This window comes from Ambystoma mexicanum, chromosome 12 (genome assembly GCF_040938575.1).
Source record: "Ambystoma mexicanum isolate Mex_15411 chromosome 12, UKY_AmexF1_1, whole genome shotgun sequence".
Classification (NCBI taxonomy): Eukaryota; Metazoa; Chordata; class Amphibia; order Caudata; family Ambystomatidae; genus Ambystoma; species Ambystoma mexicanum.
Window position 1 is genome coordinate 614,466,707 of NC_090936.1, and position 20,835 is coordinate 614,487,541.

At 46.7% G+C, this 20,835-nt stretch overlaps 1 protein-coding gene across 1 annotated transcript in view; it reads right to left on the reverse strand.

Annotated features, from left to right (window-relative positions):
* LOC138513902 (glutathione S-transferase P 1-like) overlaps positions 1 to 20,835 on the reverse strand; it is a 151,150-nt gene that overhangs the window by 115,151 nt on the left and 15,164 nt on the right. The window contains exon 2 of the mRNA XM_069629042.1: positions 18,064 to 18,102. Within this exon, the coding sequence (XP_069485143.1) occupies positions 18,064 to 18,102 (39 nt within the window). The remainder of the gene's footprint in view (positions 1 to 18,063; positions 18,103 to 20,835) is intronic.

The window sequence follows — 20,835 nt, forward strand, 5'->3', positions numbered from 1 at the left end:
TCAACATCAAGCATCCTGTGGCACATATCAGAAGTGCTCTGCAAATTATGTAAGTAGTTAACAATTAAACAGCATGATTGCACACAGACACTCTGGGTAGTGGGGGCATTCATCTCCTGCTGTTCTGTAGAAATCTCTCTTATTCGGTCCCCTTCCCTTTGTGCTTCGAGGAGTGTGGAGAGATCTGGGATAATTTTGCATAGGGCTCTGAGATCAATAGGAAACATTTTCTTTTTTCCCTGGCAAGCAAATACCAAAGGCCCTCATTACAACACCAGCGCTAAACGATGGTGCTATTAGCACCATGGTTGGTGCCGGTGTTGTAACTGGTCCGCCATGGTTCAATGGGGAATTACCACCCCATTCCAAGGTTGGCGGGGCGGTAATTCCCCATTGAACCATGGCCCTTCCCCATTCTCATTTTCACCCTATAGGGCTCAATGGGACTGGGGAAGGCGCTAAGTACGGTACCGCAAATTGTGGTACCGTACTTAGCACCAAGGTCCCTTTGCAGGTCCCTACTTTAACGGCTGGTGTAGGGGACCTCGTAATCAGGTGCTAAGTGTTTAACGGCGCTGCAGCCTTTTACGGTGCAGTTAAACACTTAGCGCCAGGGTCCTAATGAGGGCAGAGCAACACAGGTTCGATCCCCAGGTGTGCGCTTAGAAACTTCTGTGTATTATGTTATAAATAACCAATTATAATTATAAAGTGTTAGCCACTATGCTTCCTTCGATGAATGAATGTGTTCCCTCTATACCCGTCCAACATACTCCTCCTCAAACACTACAGGCCACCTAGAAGAGACCACCTATCCTCCTGAGACCACCTTCATCTCGGGAGGATAGCTCAGAGGCAACGTGCTCACCTTGGAAGCAAGACGACACAGAGCACCACAGGTTTGATTCCCGGGTCCGTGCTTAGAAACCTCTGGGTATTAAGAGCATTATAAAAACATATCATATCATAGGGGGTCATTCCGAGTAGGGCGGTAAGGGGTAACGAGACCGGTGCCGTTGAACCCTTACCGCCCTACTACGAGTTCCCTTTGCGGGTTCTTCTTTAACGCCTGCTTTTAGCAGGCGTTAAGGACAGGACCCGCAAAGGGACTCTCGAGCTAAAAACGGTACCGCAATTTGCGGTACCGTTATTAGCGCCTTCCCCATTCCCATTGAGCCCTACGGGGGTTCAAATGGGAATGGGGAAGAGCCCTGGTGAATGGGGAACTACCGCCGCCGCCAACCTTGGAATGGGGCGGTAATTGCTCCATTCACCAGGGTGGAATCGGAACGAGTTTGGAGGCAACCAATGCCGCAAATAGCGGCGTGGTTACCTCCAAACTCGGAATGAGGGCCTATTGAGATCCTCCACTGGCCTTAAAATGGATTGGGCCTAATTACGACCTGGGCGGTAATGGATTACCTGTACCGGTAAGGGCACCAGTACCGGTGATCCCTTACCGCCCTACTATGAGTTCCCTTTGCGGGTCCTCCCTTAACGCCTGGTTTTACCAGGTGTTAAGGATAGGACCCACAAAGGGACCTTAGAGCTAATAACGGTACCGCAATTTGCGGTACCGTTATTAGCGCCTTCCCCATTCCCATTGAGCGCTATGGGGGCTCAAATGGGAATGGGGAAGGGCCCTGGTGAATGGCGAATTACTGCCCCCGCCAACCTTGGAATGGGGCGGTAATAGCTCCATTCACCAGGGCGGAGTCGGTAAGGGTTTGGAGGCAGCCATGGCGCTAATAGCGCCATGGTTACCTCCAAACTCGTAATGACCCCCATTTATTGTCTTCTTTTCAAGGGAATAACGCCCACTAACAGGTCCTTAGAGGCACAGGGACAAGGCCTCTGGAACAACTTCATACTTAATCAAAGACAAGAACTAAACTCCACAAGATTCAAGTGATCACTTTAAAGAAACTGGCCCTTGAAAAACGAGATGATGTCAATGGTACCCAGATATTCGCCACCCCACCCCCCCCTCCCGCCCCTTTTTCAGGCACCACAGCCAGCACTTCTATGTACTTAGCATAGTTTCCTTGTATCTAATGTCCTGCTGGTCCTTTGTCTCCTTTGTCTTGTCATACATTGCTCCCTTCACTCATTGTATTATGTCATGATCTAATCATGTTCTGTACCTGTATGCTGCACGTTCACGCCTGGCATTTACTTATTTAAGCGCTCTGAAGCAAGTCACCTTACGTGTGCAGTTCTTATAAGTCACACTGACTAAATGAATGAATTAGCTGGTATACCAAATCAGAGAATTCTAATAGTGTGATATCAGAGCTAATATCCTGGTGATATTGCACTAAATGGACCGGCCCCTTTGGTAAATTGCTTGGGAAATTCCTTGCCCACCTCTTGTAACTCGCTTTTGGGCATCAATAGGGTCCTTCCTGTTTGCATAATTGGCCACCAGCTGGCTTTTCCCGTTGTGGGGCCTCTGCGGCGCAGCACCCCTTACAAAGCAATTCCCTTATCGGATGAAACTACTACAGTGACTGAACCAACAAGCTGAGCCGCAGCATGAAAACAAAACATTATAAACATGGGCTCCCACAAACCATGCTACTAGCCCAAGCACTACTAGTGCGTGTAAATCTCACACACATACATTAGAATGCATGTGACTGTCAACTCCAATGAAGTGACAAACTCACTCCCCCGAGCCAATCAACTGGCCTGTCTAAAGTGCGAACTATTTAGGCCCTGACGTTCCTTGTCCCCAATATTCCCGCTCGTCAACGTTTATCACCCCCAACCAGGGGTGTTGCTAGGTCTGGAAAATATCCGGGGCTAAGCTAATTTTGGGACTGGTGGGACTCGGGGCTAGCTAGCATTTTGGGTGTAGCACCTGAGCTTCTATCCAGGGCTACAACCAAAAGATCCTGGGCTATAGACCACTTAGCCCCCCATAGCAACGCAACCCACCACAAATGAAACTCTCATAAAATCACTAGCCAGAGCAAAGGTCAAAAATGGAAGCTCAGGCTTCAATTATGCTAACTCCACGCCCCTTTGACTGATAGGTGCTGAGAGTCCTTTGCAGAGCCTCTACCGTTTCTCTTCAGCAGTGCACTCCGCAGTGAAACTGCAATGGGGGCGCTTCATTGAACCTCTTAGATCCTACCCATAGCCGTCCTTTGCACTATGGCACCCGGGCACAGCCCGCATGAGCTCTGTTCCGGCTCGGATAATAGCCAGCACTCTGCCTGAACCCTAATAGGTGCCCACCTGGCCAGCTCTAGATTGTGATAGGCTCAATGAATCTGCAATTTACACATGAATAGAACCTGTCTAGGGACATGAGCTCAATCTGCATGTCACATGTCCAGTGTTCTGACCACTGGGCTGGAGGGACAAGTGCTGCACATAACAAATGCTCACAGGTGTTTCACTCAATCACTGGATATTGGGGCATTCATCTCCAAATATTGAGACAAGAAAGAAACAATGTTGCACACACATCTCATTTCTTAGCATGTATGCTTAATTTAAATAGCTACAGGTAGCTACTAAACTTACATTGCGCCATTTCTAATGGCCTTCCTGTGCCTCTCTATCAAAAAGGGAGTTCCTTCATATAAATAATGTGTGGAGCTTGGGACTAGTGACGCTGTTGGCACTGACACGGATTTGCCGATCAGACTTATTTCGGTAAGTGGCAGAATGATAACCTACTGTATTTTGTGCCTTCATACCAGCTATAAACTGTATGGTCTGCTTAATGCTGTCTGAAAGTAAATGAGAGAATGTTGTATGCTCCATCGTCCCAGTTTTAATACTGTTGGCAAAACCCACGTTCCACTAGCAGTGCCGTGATAGCAGGCTGCCAAACCAGCTCTGCCAATACGAGATGACCCAAACATGTCCCCCAATATTCTGTTACTGCGCTACCCAAGTAGAATACTTATAGCAGGGGTACAAATTTGAAGTTGCCCACCACTCCGGGAATATGATTCTGAGCCCCACTGCTGGCATACAGATCTTGAGCGTCCTTCCCAAGTTTGGGGTCATTACTCTGACAACTGACAGCTCTCCCCCTAACACAGTAATTCCAAGAATATTATGGGCGGTGGCGCAACAGTAAGTTCCCATTCCTGTCAAGTCGGGAATGGGGACACTGAAGCACCGGGAACAATTTTTAACGGTGCCGGTGCTTCAGTGATTTTTCTGCCGGTAGGGGCTTGAACTACCGGCAGGTCAGGCCTGACGGTAGTTCACAGCCCCTAAGGGCAGACTCGGAGTGAGCCTTTCCGGACCGGCTCACTTGTAATGAGGGCCAAAGTGGTCCGATTAATAGTTGACCTTGGTTCTGACCTTACAGTCATTTCACTCCAGACATACAAAGAAGTTGTAGGAAGAGGCAGCGACCTAGTAGAGAAGTGTGAACCCACGGCCTAAGTGTTGTATTGACTCCTTCTAGTCAAACCACTGCCAGGAATTCCACTGACAGTGTATAAGTAACTCGGCTGCGTCCCTAGGGCAACCGGTCACCGCCAACAAGGCTCAGGGGGAATTCCACACCTGCATAAAAGTATCTTGGAAGGAGCTTTTGTCAATGGTGCGTTTTATTGACACTTCCAGAGGGAGGTTGGGAAGGTACCAGTTTCGGCACCTGGTAACCTCATCATGGGAGCCGTTCACAGCCAATAGAACAACCACAGTTAGTTTGTGGTCTTCTGGTTCAACATTTGATGAGATTATGAAATCACACTGTGCCAAACAGGATGGTTTTTATGCACAATGTACTTCTTTCAATTTTTAGAAAGTTCAGCCTTTTAATTTTTAGCAAGATCAGTCTGACACGTGGTTCGAGGCTTGGCTCTTCTTCTGAGATGTGACACGCCACACAATTGATCATAGACATATAACAAGTACACCAGCTTAATAATTGACTCCGACTAGCTGGTTTTTATATCATTTTCTCTTTCCTCTCCCATATTTTCTCTTCCTTATCCCCCAAACCCCTCCTCTTTGCTTTTCCTGTTCGCTGATAACAAACCATCATGTTTGGTGCAGTGTGATTGCATAATCTCATCAAATGTTTCACTTGTACTTTGGAGGGTAGGGCAATACACCCACACTATACAATCACCCGTGGCCTACAACAAACCGATATTGCACCTGTGCAAGCGCTGAGGGTCTCTGTCTTTGTTGCCCCTTCTCTTCTTCGTCTTCTAGTTCAACACTTGCAAGTCAACTTTTTATTTTTTCGTTTTTTAATGTGTTTGTGTGTGTGTAAGGGCAGTATAGGGTAGGGGTAGTAATAGAGGGTTTGGTGAAGACGTCCTGTTTAAAATATATATATATATATATACATATATTTATTTAAATTAAGTCGACTTACAATTGTCAAATTAGAAGACCACAAAGTAACTGTGGTCATTCCAAACACATTGTTCAAGTAAGTGCACGCTTCTAAGAGGGAGGGGGGCTTTCCCTCCATTAATTATAGTGGGCTGGCTGCAGCCTATTTTAAACTCAAACCAACTTGTAGGGCCTCATTACGACCCTGGCGGAGTGGGTTTACGCCAGCGGTATTCGCGGCGGACCCTTCCGCCCTACTACGAGTTCCCGTAGCGCCATGGAGCCGTTTTCCGCCTGGTTTTTCCGGGCGGAGAAATCCATGGCGCTACGGGACTTTGTTGTTAATTACGCCACCGTATTTTACGGTGGCGTAATTAACGCCTTCCCCACTCCCATTATACCCTATGGGGCAGAAATGGGAATGGGGAAGGGTAAAATGGGGATTGGGGATTTACCGCCCCGCCAAGGTCGGAATGGGGCGGTAAATCCGCCAACCCCCATGGCGGTATTGGCAGCTTTCCGCCGTGCTCCATGGTGCATATTGCACCACGATCTCCGCCAGGGTCGTAATGAGGGCCGTAGTGTCTTACTTTGCCTATGAGTCTAATTATTTATGTGTCCAAGTTTCTCTGTGTACATATGCTATGTGAGGACAGGTCTCCTGGCTGTGAGGCCTCTTCAGGGCCCTGACAGCTGCAGAACACTGGAACAAAATGCTCAAGCAAAATGTCTATGCAGCAGTGGGGCAATGCCATAATGTGGAAACCACAAGAGAGTAAAACTAATGTATTTGACTTCCCAAAGTGTGACCAAGACACTAATGAATAGGAAATGCTATACATATTTGTATTTTTTATTTTTATTGAGCTTTTATAGCACTTGACGCCTAAGCGCTTTACAGAGTAGTCATACCAGTGCAATACATTCACATCAAAAGGAGTATGAGTTAATTAGATAGAAGATAGAGGTTCAGATGAGATTTGAAGACAGGAAAAGGGGAAGATTCCACTACTTGGGAGCTAAGAGTGAAAAGGAGCAAAAGCGTGAAGAGGCACAGGGGTGGGGTGGGGGGCGAGGAGTGGACAAAAGAACAAGGGACCGGGAAAAGAGAGCCTGAGGTGGAGAGTAAAAAGAAACCAGAGAAGGCAAATAGGGAGGGGCTAAACCATAAAGACACTTGATTACTAAAACAAAGAAAATTAAAATGCAGACGATATTCAAAAGATAAGCAATGCAGAGAGAATAAGGTAGCAGAGATGGAATCACGAGGGGCTAAAATACATATGGGCCTCTTTACGACCCTGGTGGAAGACCATGGTGCTATTAGCACCATGGTCCATGCCGGTAAGTTACCGACTCCGCCATGGAGAAAGGGGGAATTACCACCCCATTACAAGGTTGGCGGGGCGGTAATTCCCCCTTCCTCCATGGCCCTTCCCCATTCCCATTTTTGCCCCATAGGGCTCAATGGGAATGGGGAAGGCGATAAGTACGGTGCCGCAATTGCACCAAGGTCCCTTTGCGGGTCCCTATTTTAACGGCTGGTCTACACCAGCCGTTAAGGTCGGGTCCCGCAAAGGGACCTCGTAATTAGGCGCTAATAGGTTAATGGCGCCGCAGCCTTTTACGGCGCCATTAACCCATTAGCGCCTGGGTCGTAATGAGGCCCAAAGAGTGTGGGCCTCATTACACGGAAGGCGGTGGTCCAGGGTGCTATTAGCACCCTGGACCATGCCGGTAAAATACCGGCACCGCCTTGGCGGAAAGGGGATTTACCGCCCCATTCCAAGGTTGGAGGGGCGGTAAATCCCCTTTCCGCCATTGCCCTTCCCCATTCCCATTTCTGCCCCATAGGGCTCTATGGGACTGGGGAAGGCGCTAATTACGGCACCGCAATTTTGCGGTGCCGTAATTAGCTCCGAGGTCCCTTAGCGGGTTGGTATTTAACGCCTGCAAAAAGCAGGCGTTAAAACTCCAACCCGCTAAGGGACCTCGTAGTACGGCGGTAAGGGTTAACGGTCACCGTTGCCATTAACGGTGACCGTTAACCCTTACCGCCGTCCGTGTAATGAGGCCCTGTGAACCGAAGAGTTGTAGATGGAACAAAGAGGGGCGAGTTGATAAGCGGGGAGATCAAGAAGGAGAGAAGAGCAATAACGAAGGCAGGGGAGAAATGAAAAAGAAATAAGAAGTTATGCAACCTTCAAGATGAGAAATCGACGGGACTTGCGAATATTAAAAAGATGAAAGTGACAGGAACAGGAGATAGTCAAAGGGCCTCATTACACGGAAGGCGGTAATGGTTAACGGCCACCGTTAATGGTAACGGTGACCGTTAACCATTACCGCCTTACTACGAGGTCCCTTAGCGGGTTGGTGCTTTAACGCCTGCTTTTTGCAGGCGTTAAAAACCAACCCGCTAAGGGACCTCGGAGCTAATTACGGCACCGCAAAATTGCGGTGCCGTAATTAGCGCCTTCCCCATTCCCATAGAGCCCTATGGGGCAGAAATGGGAATGGGGAAGGGCAATGGCGGAAGGGGGATTTACCGCCCCTCCAACCTTGGAATGGGGCGGTAAATCCCCTTTCCGCCAAGGCGGTGCCAGTATTTTACCGGCATGAGCCATGGTGCTAATAGCGCCATGGCTCACCGCCTTCCGTGTAATGAGGCCCAAAATGTTATTAGAAAAGGAAAGAGAAGAATCAAAATGACACCCATATTAGTAGCTGAAGAAGAGATAGAAATAATGCAGGGGTAAAAGAATAAGGATGAGTGAGGAAGGGGTGTGGGAATAGCGAATCAAGAAAGAAAATAACCTCAGTCTGAGAGGGACTGAGGTGTAAATCGTGGTTTGACATCCAGATCTTAACAGAGAGCAAACAAGCGGTAAGGGATGAGTGCACAGAGTCCAAGATCGAGAGGAGTCATCAAAAGAGAAAAAAGAGCAGGACTCAAGGCAGATCCTTGGGGAACACCATAGGAAAGAAGATAAGTAGAATAGGCATGACCAGCCCAAGAGACAGAATAGGAGCAATTAGAAATATAAGAGTCAAACCATTCAAGAACAGAATCACAAGAGCCAAGTTGGTGCCGATAAAACAGAAGAATGGTATGATTGACCATATCAAAGGCGGCCGACAAGTCGAGAAGTACAAGAAGAGAGGAACGTTTAGAATAGCGCGCAGACAGAAGATAATCAGAGACAGCTGGGCAGACTCAGGAGAATGTTGAGGACGAAAGCCAGATTGAAAAGAAGGAAGAAATGAGTGAGCGTTAGGGAAAGTAGACACTTGGGAATAAACAATATGTTCCCGTAGTTTGGATAAGAATGGAAGAAGAGATGTAGGGTGAAATTTAGATGGTAAAGAGGGATCAAGAGACTTTTTTTTAGGATAGAGACAATTGACGCATGCTTGAAGTGGCAGATGATAATGAGGAATTAAAAAGAGCAGTAAGAAAAGGTACAACTGCGGAATAGACCGTGGGGATAAGGGAAAAGGGAAGAGGATCAGAAGGAGAGGCAGTAGGATGAAACTTGGCAATACAGGAGGAGACCTCAGTCTCAGAAAGAGTTTGAAAAGTAGTCATTACTAAGGGGGAGAGGAGGAAAGAATAGAGGGAAATGACAAAACAGAGGGTGTAATTGAAGAGAGGCAGATGAATGTGTCATTCATTACATTGGCCCCTCCCATGTCCCGATGTTCTCTCTTCTCAGCCTGCCTCTGCTTCCCTAATAAGCCAGCTCGACTCTCCTTGAAGGGCATCAGACTGCTTCAGCTATGTTCTGGTAGGTACTGCCTAAATAATTCTTCTTATGTCCTTGTGACATCAGGCTGCCAACTCTCATCTGGGACAGCGTGCCTGCCTTTGTCAGACTTCTTGGGTAGAAGTCTCTTAACAATATACAGTTACCGGTGGGTTGGGTGGCCGGTGATTGTCCCATCTGATACATGCTCTAGTCTGTCTGTCCTTTTTGAAACCTGAACTAATATTGCATTGTTTTGTGTTGCTGCTAGGATGTCTAGGTTGTCTCAGCCCCATGCTTCCCTCCTACCTGGCAGACGCTGGCAGCCCAGCGGGACAAGGCGATACCTCACCACTACCGGTCGCCGTGATATGGTGTCTGCGTTAATGGATGGGACTAACTCCCATTGCCAGATGGCCGCCAGAGTTGGGTAGGTATACCCATTCCATGATCGCAGACAACAATGTTACAGACACAATAAGCCAACGCCAAACACATGACGACTGACATAAATGGATGCAGCGAGCATTCCGCTGCGTCTTGCAATCTCGATACGAGGGAGAGTAAAGGTATTTTGCTTTCTTGATTCTTGTTAAATGCTAAAAATCTGTTCTTGATTAAGTTTAGGGAATAGTCTTCAATTTCCCGAATTTTTGTTTTAAAGTCCACTTGACACCAATTGAGTGTCCAAGGGAAGCCTAGGTTGGCCTCACACACGTACCTTTGGCTGCATCATGTTTCAATTCATTCCTCTCCTGAGTAATTTAAATTTATGTGTGAAGCAACATGGATTGATGGGAGATGGTGGTTCAAGACAGCCTCTTGGCTCCTCAAGTAAGTTTACACGGGAATGGTTGGGGAAGACCGGCAAGATGGTTTATGAGTGGGATTTCTGGTGCTGAGTATTGCCCTTGTCATCCCTGCAGCTCCAGAGTTGGGTTACCAGATCCTGTGACGGGGGCGCAGAGTATAAGTCGCTCCCGCCTAGATTAGAAATCCTCCCTCCCTGTGTAAGACACGCCAAGGGGAGGAGCCTTTCTTACCTGGATATGTGCAGTCCCTCCTGATTCCCAAGAGACGGACACCGGGAAAGAGGTCGAAGGAGACCGTTGCAGCCTCTGGGGTTGATGTCCAGTTTGATTGACTCCTCTCCATCTTTTCTTTTCTTCAAAGAGAATTTGGTATTTTCTTTCCTAGTGCAACCCTTGGGGCAGTTAATCGGTTTGTTTGTGTACACATCAATCTCATAACACGGTTACGGACAAGAAGGGTGGCAAGTAATCTGGGCATAACACCCTCACTCCACCTCCTTGTCCCTATTATTCCTCCGAGTCATTAATGTGTCAGGATGCACCAAGCATCGAGACTTTGCGCAAAGCAGGACATCAAGGCCACCTTGAGGCTGCAGATCTCCACAAGGATGAGTAAGAACTGCGGTGGCAATCTCAAGCACAGGAGAGCCCATCTTAAACCAGAACCAATGTAGAGGCAGAGGTAGTGGCTCTCTGTTTCACAGCCACAGAACATTCCTCATCACTAGCCAAGCAGTCATAGCCCACCTCGTGGAATGACCTTGACTCATCCTTCAAAGAGGAACTCATTCAAGCTCTTAGCTCAACAGCGTTGAATGGCTAATGCCACTGTGGAACATAGCATTTGGAGTTCTCACTTTTTTGCCCAAGACCAAAGGTTCACCAAAATCATAAAGAAATCAAAAACAGAGGTTCCATATAGACAAAACATGGATTTCCCCTTCCACAACATCCATCAAATGAGCCAGTTGAACCACCTTACCCAAGGGAGAAGAACAGGAGTGGGATCGAACCAAACTATCTGAGAACAATCACAGAAAACAAGAAAGTCTGGAGTACAGGAAGTCAGCCCTCCTCCGGGTGGATGGTCGAGGAGAACTATCAGTAACATCTTAAAGAAGCACATTTGACATACCAATAAATCCAAATATATGCAGCGGAAAGGATAGGGCTTGAAGTACTGTGGGAAGCAAAGTGAGCCAAAGGCAAAGTAAATAGACATATCAGGCCGATAACATGTGATGGACACATCCTCATTTAGGCTTATGAAGCAGAAGAGGCAGCAGCACCACTTAACTGCAAAGATAACTTGCCCCATAAACTGGCATCCATTGTCTACTCCTACTAGAGCCACCTCAAATGGCACAAACACAGCAGAATGGGAAGACCAGGTTATCCGAATGTACAGGCCAGGAACCCCCAAACCAACCAGAGATTATGATCTTAAAAGCATCTTCAGAATCAAGGATATCCTGTACCATAAAGGGACAACCAACATAGCAAGGACCCCCACCATTCTTCATGATCTCATGTAGATCACATATATCAAGAACACTGGGGGACAGGGGAAGACAGACATTTTCAGTAATTTGCAAAACGTGACATTTGTTGACCAAGACTGGGAACCCAGCCCTTGCAGCACATACACCAAAATTAACAACATTCTGTGTGGAGGCTAAATGGCTCTACCCGTTGACCCGGGCCTTCAAAGCCAGCTGATGGTACAAGAACCCTGTCCAGGAAATGTAGGGAAGAAAGATACCCCAGGCTCAGAGAGTCTTGCAAAACCGCCAATGTGCATGAGCCCCTGTTTGGCCTCGGATGACATGGGGAAGCACCGCAGAGAAACAATCGATTCCTCTCTGTCATCATTAGCTCAAACTACATTGGTTGTAAAACATAAGACCACTACATAAGGTCTCAAGAACTTTATCTATAATGCTCAAATTAAAGTGGTCAATTCCCTGGTTCTTTCAAGGATTGTTTATGCTAATGTCATGTACCTAGGCCTCCCTGACCATGCCCTTTGTAAACTTCAGAATCTGTCTGCGGTTTATTATGTAATTTGGGCTCTGGCGATTGTGCCTCCTGGGTCACTCCACCTGCTGAATTGGCAGCCAGTCAAGACCAAAATACAATATTAAATAGCTTTGGTGCTGAAGGCATATGGCACTAAACCTGCCTTTTTTGCTCAAACAAAATCTTTGGCTAATCCTTTCCTGTGGCGTTCACATAATCACTGAGAAATTGTTGAAATCTCTAGATTTGCCATATATTGAAACAGCTGACCTCAAGTATTTGGAACTCCCTCGACCATAGCGTCAGGGCTACATCTGATTTGCTCAAGTTTTGTAAACTTCTTAAAAGCTGGCTTTATCCTCTGTACTGTATCATTTTAGATAAAAGACCCCTTTTGGGAGCTCTGCCCATTCACTATTGCATATCCAGGTCCTAATCCAATTTCACAGCCTGGGGTAAATCCTAAAACTGTTGTAACCTCAAGGAGGGGTTTCCTATAGAAAACTTCTAGTCATCTCCACTGTATCATTGCTGGACTGTGCAACCTTGTCATTGTTTCTCCAGCCCTAACTGATGTCCCTGAACCCTCCGTTCCAACACTAACATACACTGGGAGAGGTCTCTGTACACGGCTTCCGAACCTACTCGACTCCTAATCCTCCACGTGCATCACTCACTCATGGACCAATGCAAGACACCACTCCCTCCTTTTTATATACAAACTACAGGAAGCGATTTGTGATCTTTCATGGTGTCCAAAATGTACTTCCATCCTTTCCATGGCAGTTATTAATGTATTAATCACACACTGAAACGTCTGCCCAGTCACCTCTACCCCTTCTTTCAGAGTTTCATCTGTGTTTTGCGACTTGGTATACCCTTACGAGAGAAGGCTGGACCCAGTGCATTGGGTTAGACTCCCCCTTTTGGATCGGGGTCCTACTGATCTGTATACAGTTTATGCCTTTCTGGTATGGACACGGGAGAGCACTAAAGTGTGGTGGAATTCAGTTCACAGTATATATCCACAGTGCCGTACAATGCAAATGTGTAAATGTTCCCTTTACTACTGTTGTGAATGCCTCATATTCACTGATGTCTATCACCACTTTCTGAAATTACCCACATATCATGTTTAGTGAAAATTCACCTATGGGTCACCACTCCCCATCCTCACGCGTATATCACCTTATATTACGTCTCCCCATTCCCACCGTTATATATGACACCATTCCACATGTTCAATGCTTTATATCAGCCCACTAAAAATGCACCAATCAATGATCACTTCGCATCCACCCATTGATCTATAACATCATATATACCCATATTTCACAACTCTTCCATTTCACCCACACATCACTATTCTCCATATTCACTCATGCACCACCAGTCTCAATTTTTTCGCCAAATATATCAACTCTCCCCACACTCAATCATAAATCTAAATATATCACCTCACCTATATTCACCCATGTACCAATGACTACGTAGTCAAAAATATATCACCACTCTCCATATTCACCCACACAGCACCAGACTCAATATATACCATGCATCATCACTCTCCATCTTCACTCATATATTTCCAGTCTCTAAATTCGCAGTGCTTCAACACACTCTATACACACTGACCGATATATCACCATTCACCATATCCAGTCATGCATCATCATGCTTCATATTCTCTTGTGTATCACTAGCCCCATGTTCACATATGCATCACCATTCTCTTTATTCAGCCAGATATCACTGTTCTCCATATTTACTCATGTATCACCTCTACACATTCACCCACATATCACCAGTATGCATACAAAGCATTTATCACTATTTTCCATATTCACCCACATATCACCAGAATGCATACAAAGCATTTATCACTATTTTCCATATTCACCCACATATCACCAGTATCCATACAAAGCATGTATCACCACTTTCCATATTCACTCATATGATGTCTCTCAGATATTCATGCATGCATCACTGCACTCAATATTCAGCCCTATATCACCATTCTACATATTCAACAACGCATCATCACTCTCCTGATAGCAAACGTGACGCACGTGCTGCCCCAAAAAGTTGCGCATTAGTATGCACCCATCCTGCTAGTGTTCAGAGCTTGCGGTACACTGTCAGGCGGTCACTGAACCCCAGGGGTCCCCTCAGACTGGTACAGGCGCTGACCCCATTTGTGAGCACCATGGTCAGCACTGCTTCACTGCAGGCACAGTAGGCCCGTGAGCGCAGGAGTGAGAAGCCCCGTCTGCGGCCCTCTCTAGGATTGGAATGCTCTAGAATCGACACCCCGTGGTGCACACGCACACCCACCATCTGCATGGGCGGCACCCGGGGCAAATGGGAAAATTGGCCCTGTTGCTCCTGTGCAAGGGGGGGGGGCAGGAACGTCACTTTGCCCCATCGAGATCTTTTGGACGTGGAATCCTACACGAGCTCCTCAGAAAAGAGAGAAAAGACCATGTTGCAGCCGTGCACGGGGCTTTGCCTCGTGAAACCCGTCAGGAGGGCCCTGCTGTGCCGGCGTCCCAGGCACTCCACCCTTCATTACTCACCCGGGGCCTCTGGGCGAGTTTGGGTGCAGTAACACAACGTGGTGGTAATGAACGTGCATGGGCACAGCCAGAATATTATTATTATTATAATGATTATTATTGTTATTATTATTATTATTATTATTATTATTATTATTATTGTTATTGTTATTATTATAATGATTATTATAATGATTATTATTATTATTATTATTTATTATTATTATTATTTTCTTTATTGTTTCTGGTTTATTTAAACCATTACAAAATATAAAATTCAGAAAATGAAATGTATTGAATAGAATGAACAAATAAGAACATTATACACATATCAAAGCAGAACATACATTTTCTATACATGTTCTAAAGTAACCAACACACATTTCAAAATTAGACAATATTGCATATGTTTTTTTTAAAGCACTCACTCTAAGTTTCATTGATACTGAATCACTATGTAGCATTGTATATCAACATCGTATTGTTCGCAGACTGAGAGACACATACAATTCTTTGCAGGATCAGTTTAGGGCCCACTAGAAATAGATGCAACAAAGTTTCCTTCCCACCATTTGCCTGACAGATCTGCAATATTTGAAGGTATCAGAGAGAGGATAACGAATATTCAGTATTATTATTTTTTATCCTGGCAGCATACTGACTTATATTGTGGGCAAAGGAATCATGAAAATGTGTTGAAATATGTTCCTGGTCACTGTTGGTGACTTGGCATCAATTGGATTTTTTTATGTGTTATCCTACAAAATCGATTGTAAATAGTATTGTTTTTATCCAGTTTTTCACAGAATGTTGTAAATGTACAGTTTCAACCCATTATTTAAAGTGAAAATAATTATCGGGGGAGAGGGAGGGAGGGCCCTCCCACCCTCCCATAACCCATCGTGGTTGTTTCAGGTTTCCTTGCTATGCTCATTCGCTCCCGCATACTCATGGGAAATGTCTACCCACTCCAATCAAACAATTCATGAGACGCCGCTGGTGATTTTGGGTGTGGAAAGTGGGCAGTGGTTTTCCCACATTATTAGCATCTGTGGACTTTATAATGTTCATATTAAACAGATACTGTAAATGCAGATATGTGGAATACTGGTGTGTGATTGGAGTAAAAACATTGACCCCTCCTAATCAAGTGGGCTCATCCCATGCGTCATGGAACGCATATATGTAGATCTCCATGGAGACAGCGTAACCTGTATGTATATATTACAATTTTGGTAGGGGGCGTTTCTGTGCTTTCGTGACAGTGACCCACTGTGCTACAAGACAAAGTATCTGTATGTGCCTTTTGACACCTTAACAATGAATCACATGCTTTAATTACCTACATTATTTCGATTATAGCAATCAGCCCCGGGTCCTGGAGGAGCGTACATGGCCAGTAACGGCCTGCCATCACCCGGGGCCTTGGCAGGGGCTATGGGCCATTACCGGCCATGTATGCATCCCCGGCGAGGGGTGATAGCTATTTGCCTCCCGCCTTTAGCCGGAGTGTAAATATTAACAAAAATAATAATAATACATTTTTTTAAAAAAAGGTTTTACAGGAGATGGGCTTTGGATGTATTGCATAAGGCCAATCTCCTGTAAAATAAAAAGATGACAACCGTCATTGGAAAATCGACTTAGTCCCTTTTCCATTTCCATGGAGGAGGTCACGGGTGGGAAGACGCCAGGAGCCAGCACAAAGCTCCAATCCAGCAGGTAAGTGGGGAGGGAGTGAGGTGGGGAAAGGAAGGGGGATCTCTTTATGGGTGGGGACGTGTGGAGGCAACAGGGATGGGCTCGTATTGCCTCCCCACAATCAAGATGACACCACCCAGGAGGGCCTCGGGTGGTACACTGTGTGTTGATATCCGCATTTCCAACAACCTGATTGGCTGAGCGCAGTTCCCTGGGTGCGAATACAGCTTTTTATTGCTTACCGTCATACTTTTACAGCATTAGCGTAAAGGATTCAGTATGAGCTCAATAGAAAAATGTCGCCCCGTAGCAAAATCAAAAGCCTGCACCAATGACCATTTCCCCCCACCCTCATCAACTCCACGTGTGCAAGCTTGGCTCCTGCTGTTTGTTGCTCTCCGATGCTTAGACGAGGCTCACTGTGTGATGATGTAATTGATCAGGGGTCTCTCTGGGCCACATGCCATCATCCTACGAGCCCGAGCCGCGTGAGCGGTGGCCAAGGAGCCAATGGAACATCTCGGATTCCAAGGGCTCTGGGCATATGGGCTGAACAGTCTGCTTCTGACAGCTTTCAGACTCTTAGTTCAGAAGCCCGAATCAGTCCGGCAGATACAATAGACCCAACCACCTTTAGAAAATAGCCCACAATCACAAATGGCAATTCATTGCTTTTCGTAAAAAACTGAGTACTAAATAAGGGGCATTTTTGGTGAAATATGTTGCAGATTCATATTTGCCCAAAGGGGCCCTCAGGTCCATGGGCATGCAGCGCTTTATAATAAATAAATAGTGGATTTTTAAAGCCTTATATGGTCAGTAGCATTAGACAAAAGCATTAGCTGCACAGTGCAGTAACTGATCAAACTGGCCCACCACTTTGTCCCCAAAAGCTGCCTCACACTAGCATGTTGTGCCTGCCTTTTGGCCCTTGCACTGTTGCCCAGTAGGCTGGCCCGAACTTGTCAGAAGGGAGGGACAGAAGTGAACAAAGCATAGGAAGATGAGAGGAGGATGAGTATCATCAGTGAAATCCTGAGACTAAGGATCAGACAAAGGGTGGGGAGAAACAGCAGCAAAGCAGTCCAGACAAGTCAGGCGATAGCACAATACATCTGGAGATTAGGGTCAGGCCATGTGCGTGCAAGTGTGAAACCCCGATGAGGGGCCAGATCCTGAGGGTTCCCAGTTATGGAGGAAGGAAAACAAACTCTGAGACTAAGGTCAAACCTGGAGTTCCTTGGTGTGAGGATAGCACAGCACACCCTAAGAAATAATGGTGGCCTGGGGAAGTACTTGGTAGTTTGCACTTTAAAGGGCTACCAAGGGTATGTAAATGGAGTAGTGAACCTCCAAACTAGGGCCCTTTATCCGAGGGGTAGAGACAGCACCATAAGCCATGTGAGGGAAGGGCCTGTCTCTGAAAAGTTCCACAAATGGTGATAGCACAATCAACCCTGAGGCTTCTGCAGAACCCTGAGAGTCCCAAGATATACAAATAACAAAGCAAGCCCTACGACTGGGTTACCCATGAAAGTCCACAGGCATGTAGACAGCAGAGGAAACTCTACGACTAGGGGGTGGTCGTTATATTTCAAGGGCATTGGACTAGTAGAGGGAGCCTAAGGTCACACCATGAGTGTTCCAAGGTGCTGGGTTAGCAGAGAAAACCCTAAGACTGGTGGGATTCTGGAGAGCAAACCCTGGGACTGGGGTCAGACCCTGAGAGTTCAGGGATATGTAGATGGAATAGCCAACAAAGGGCAGATCCTGAAAGTTGCCAAGAATGGAGCTATCCCAGCAAACCCTGAGGTTAGTGTCAGACTCTGAGAGTTCAAAGAGTTGCAGAGGTCAGAAGACATTCAAATCTAACCGTAAACCATTTAAAGGAGGAAGCAGATCACTCACCTCTCATTGGGAAGTAGCTGATGATGATGAAGTTAACCACTGCAAATAAAAACAAATAAACACTATGATTAAAGTTATGCCAGTGAACTGAACTGTACTGACATGTACTGGGAGTGTACTGAGGTGCACCGTCTGCTATAAAGGTGTATCAAGGTGTATAAACTAGAGGGGCCGTGAAAAGTACTGGGGCGAAGAGAGGCCCACTAAAGGTTTACTGACGTGTGCTGTATTGGGGTGCCCTGATGTACAGACAAATGAACATGGATGTACTTAGAGGTGTGCTGAGATGGTGAGAGAAGTACTGAAGTAAACAGAACTCCGGTGAAATGTACAGCAGTGTACTAATGTACACGGAGGTTAATGTACACGGAGGTTTACTGGGTGTATTGGGATACTGAGGTGTACGGGTGGGCACCCGGTGTAGATGTAAGTACTAGAATGCACTGATGTGTGTGGGTACACTGAGATGCACTGAGGTGTACTGGGGAGACTTAGGCCTACAGAGCCCCCTGCCCCCTTTACTCCTAGAGATGAAGGCCCTGGGAGTAGCCTTAAAGTAAAGGACCATACTGACAGAAAGAGAAGAAGGCGCGGTGGAGGAAGCATGCACACCCCTCCCACTAAATGATGTGGTGGCTGTTTACACGACCCTCTAGCTCCACGTTCTGTCGATCATGCTCACACAAACCTTGTGGCTCCCCTGTGGAGCAGCTCAACCCGTTTCCCCTCAGAGCTTAGCAGACCGCAGATTGGACTGTCTCTGTGTGGCAGGAATAACAGAGGCTCTGCACCACATTTGAAATGGGACTCCAGAGGTTTGTGCTAAGCCACATACTCCACCTGCCCTAGTTTGTCGATCTCACATAGCATTTACTCTCTACTGGCTGCGGGCGAGGCTCATGTAGTGCCCACACATGACGCCTACGCGCTAGAGTGGATGAAGCTCGTTGCATAGCTTACACGTTCCTGCTCAGGGACATAACAAACACCCACTGTCTGTCTCTGGGTGGTGGAAATATTAGGGGCTCCTAACCACTTTTTTGAAGGCAGACTAAATTTTCTATTTTGCCTCACATGCCACCTACTGATGGTGAAGAGTCGCCAGTCCTCACATGCTACCTTGCCATGGATCAAGTCGAGATAGCCTTCACACTCCACCCACTCTGGTAGAGGTTCCTGTGATACTTTCACTCCACTGCCTGTCAGTGAAGCTTGCACACCCTCACAGCCAGCAACTTTGGTAGAGGTTCCTGTGTTACTTTCACTCCACTGCCTGTCAGTAAAGCTTGCACACCCTCACACCCAGCAACTCTGGTAGAAGTCCCTGTGATACTTTGACTCCACTGCCTATCAATAAAGCTTGCACACCCTCACAGCCAGCAACTCTGGTAGAGTTTCCTGTGTTACTTTCACTCCACTGCCTGTCAGTAAAGCTTGCATACCCGAACACCCAGCAACTCTGGTAGAAGTCCCTGTGATACTTTCACTCCACTGCCTATCAATAAAGCTTGCCCACCCTCACACCCAGCAACTCGGGTAGATGTTCCTGTAATACTTTCACTCCACTGCCTGACAGTAAAGCTTGCAAACCCTCACACAAGCAACTTGGGTAGAAGTTCCTGTGATACCTTCACTCCATTGACTGTCAGTAAAGCTTGCACACCCTCACAGCCAGAAACTCTGGTGGAATTTACTGTGATACTTTCACTCCACTGCTTGTCATTGAAGCTTGCAAACCCTCACAGCCAGCAACTATGCTAGAGGTTCCTGTAATACTTTCACTCCACTTCCTGTCAGTGAAACTTGCACACCCTCACACCCAACAACTCTGGTAGAAGTCCCTGTGATACTTTCACTCCACTGCCTATCAATAAAGCTTGCACACCCTCACACCCAGCAACTCGGGTAGATGTTCCTCTAATACTTTCACTCCACTGCCTATCAGTAAAGCCTGCGCACCCTCACACCCAGCAACTCTGGTAGAAGTTCCTGTGATACCTTCACTCCACTGACTGTCAGTAAAGCTTGCACACCCTCACATCCAGCAACTCTGGTAAAAGTTCCTGTGATACTTTCACTCCATTGCCTGTCAGTGAAGCTTGCTCACACCCAGCAACTCTGGTAGATGTTCCTGTGATACTTTCACTCCACTGCCTGTAGGGTGAAGCTAGCACACCCTCACACCCAGCAACAGTGGTCGAAGTTCCTGTGATACTTTCACTCCACTGCCTGTCTGTAAAGCTTGCACGCCCTCACACCGAGCAACTCGGGTAGAAGTTCCTGTGATACCTTCACTCCATTGACCGTCAGTAAAGCTTGCACACCCTCACAGCCAGAAACTGTGGTGGAATTTCCTTTGACACTTTCACTCCACTGCTTGTCATTGAAGCTTGCACACCCTCACAGCCGGCAACTCTGCTAGAGGTTCCTGTAATACTTTCACTCCACTGCCTGTCAGTGAAGCTTGCGCAGCCTCACACCCAGCAACTCTGGTAAAAGCCCCTGTGATACTTTCAATCCACTGCCTATCAATAAAGCTTGCACACCCTCACACCCAGCAACTCGGGTAGATGTTCCTGTAATACTTTCACTCCACTGCCTATCAGTAAAGCTTGCACACCCTCACACCGAGCAACTCGGGTAGAAGTTCCTGTGATACCTTCAATCCACTGACTGTCAGTAAAGCTTGCACACCCTCACAGCCAGAAACTCTGGTGGAAGTCCCTGTGATACTTTCACTCCACTGTCTGCCAGTAAAGCTTGCACACCCTC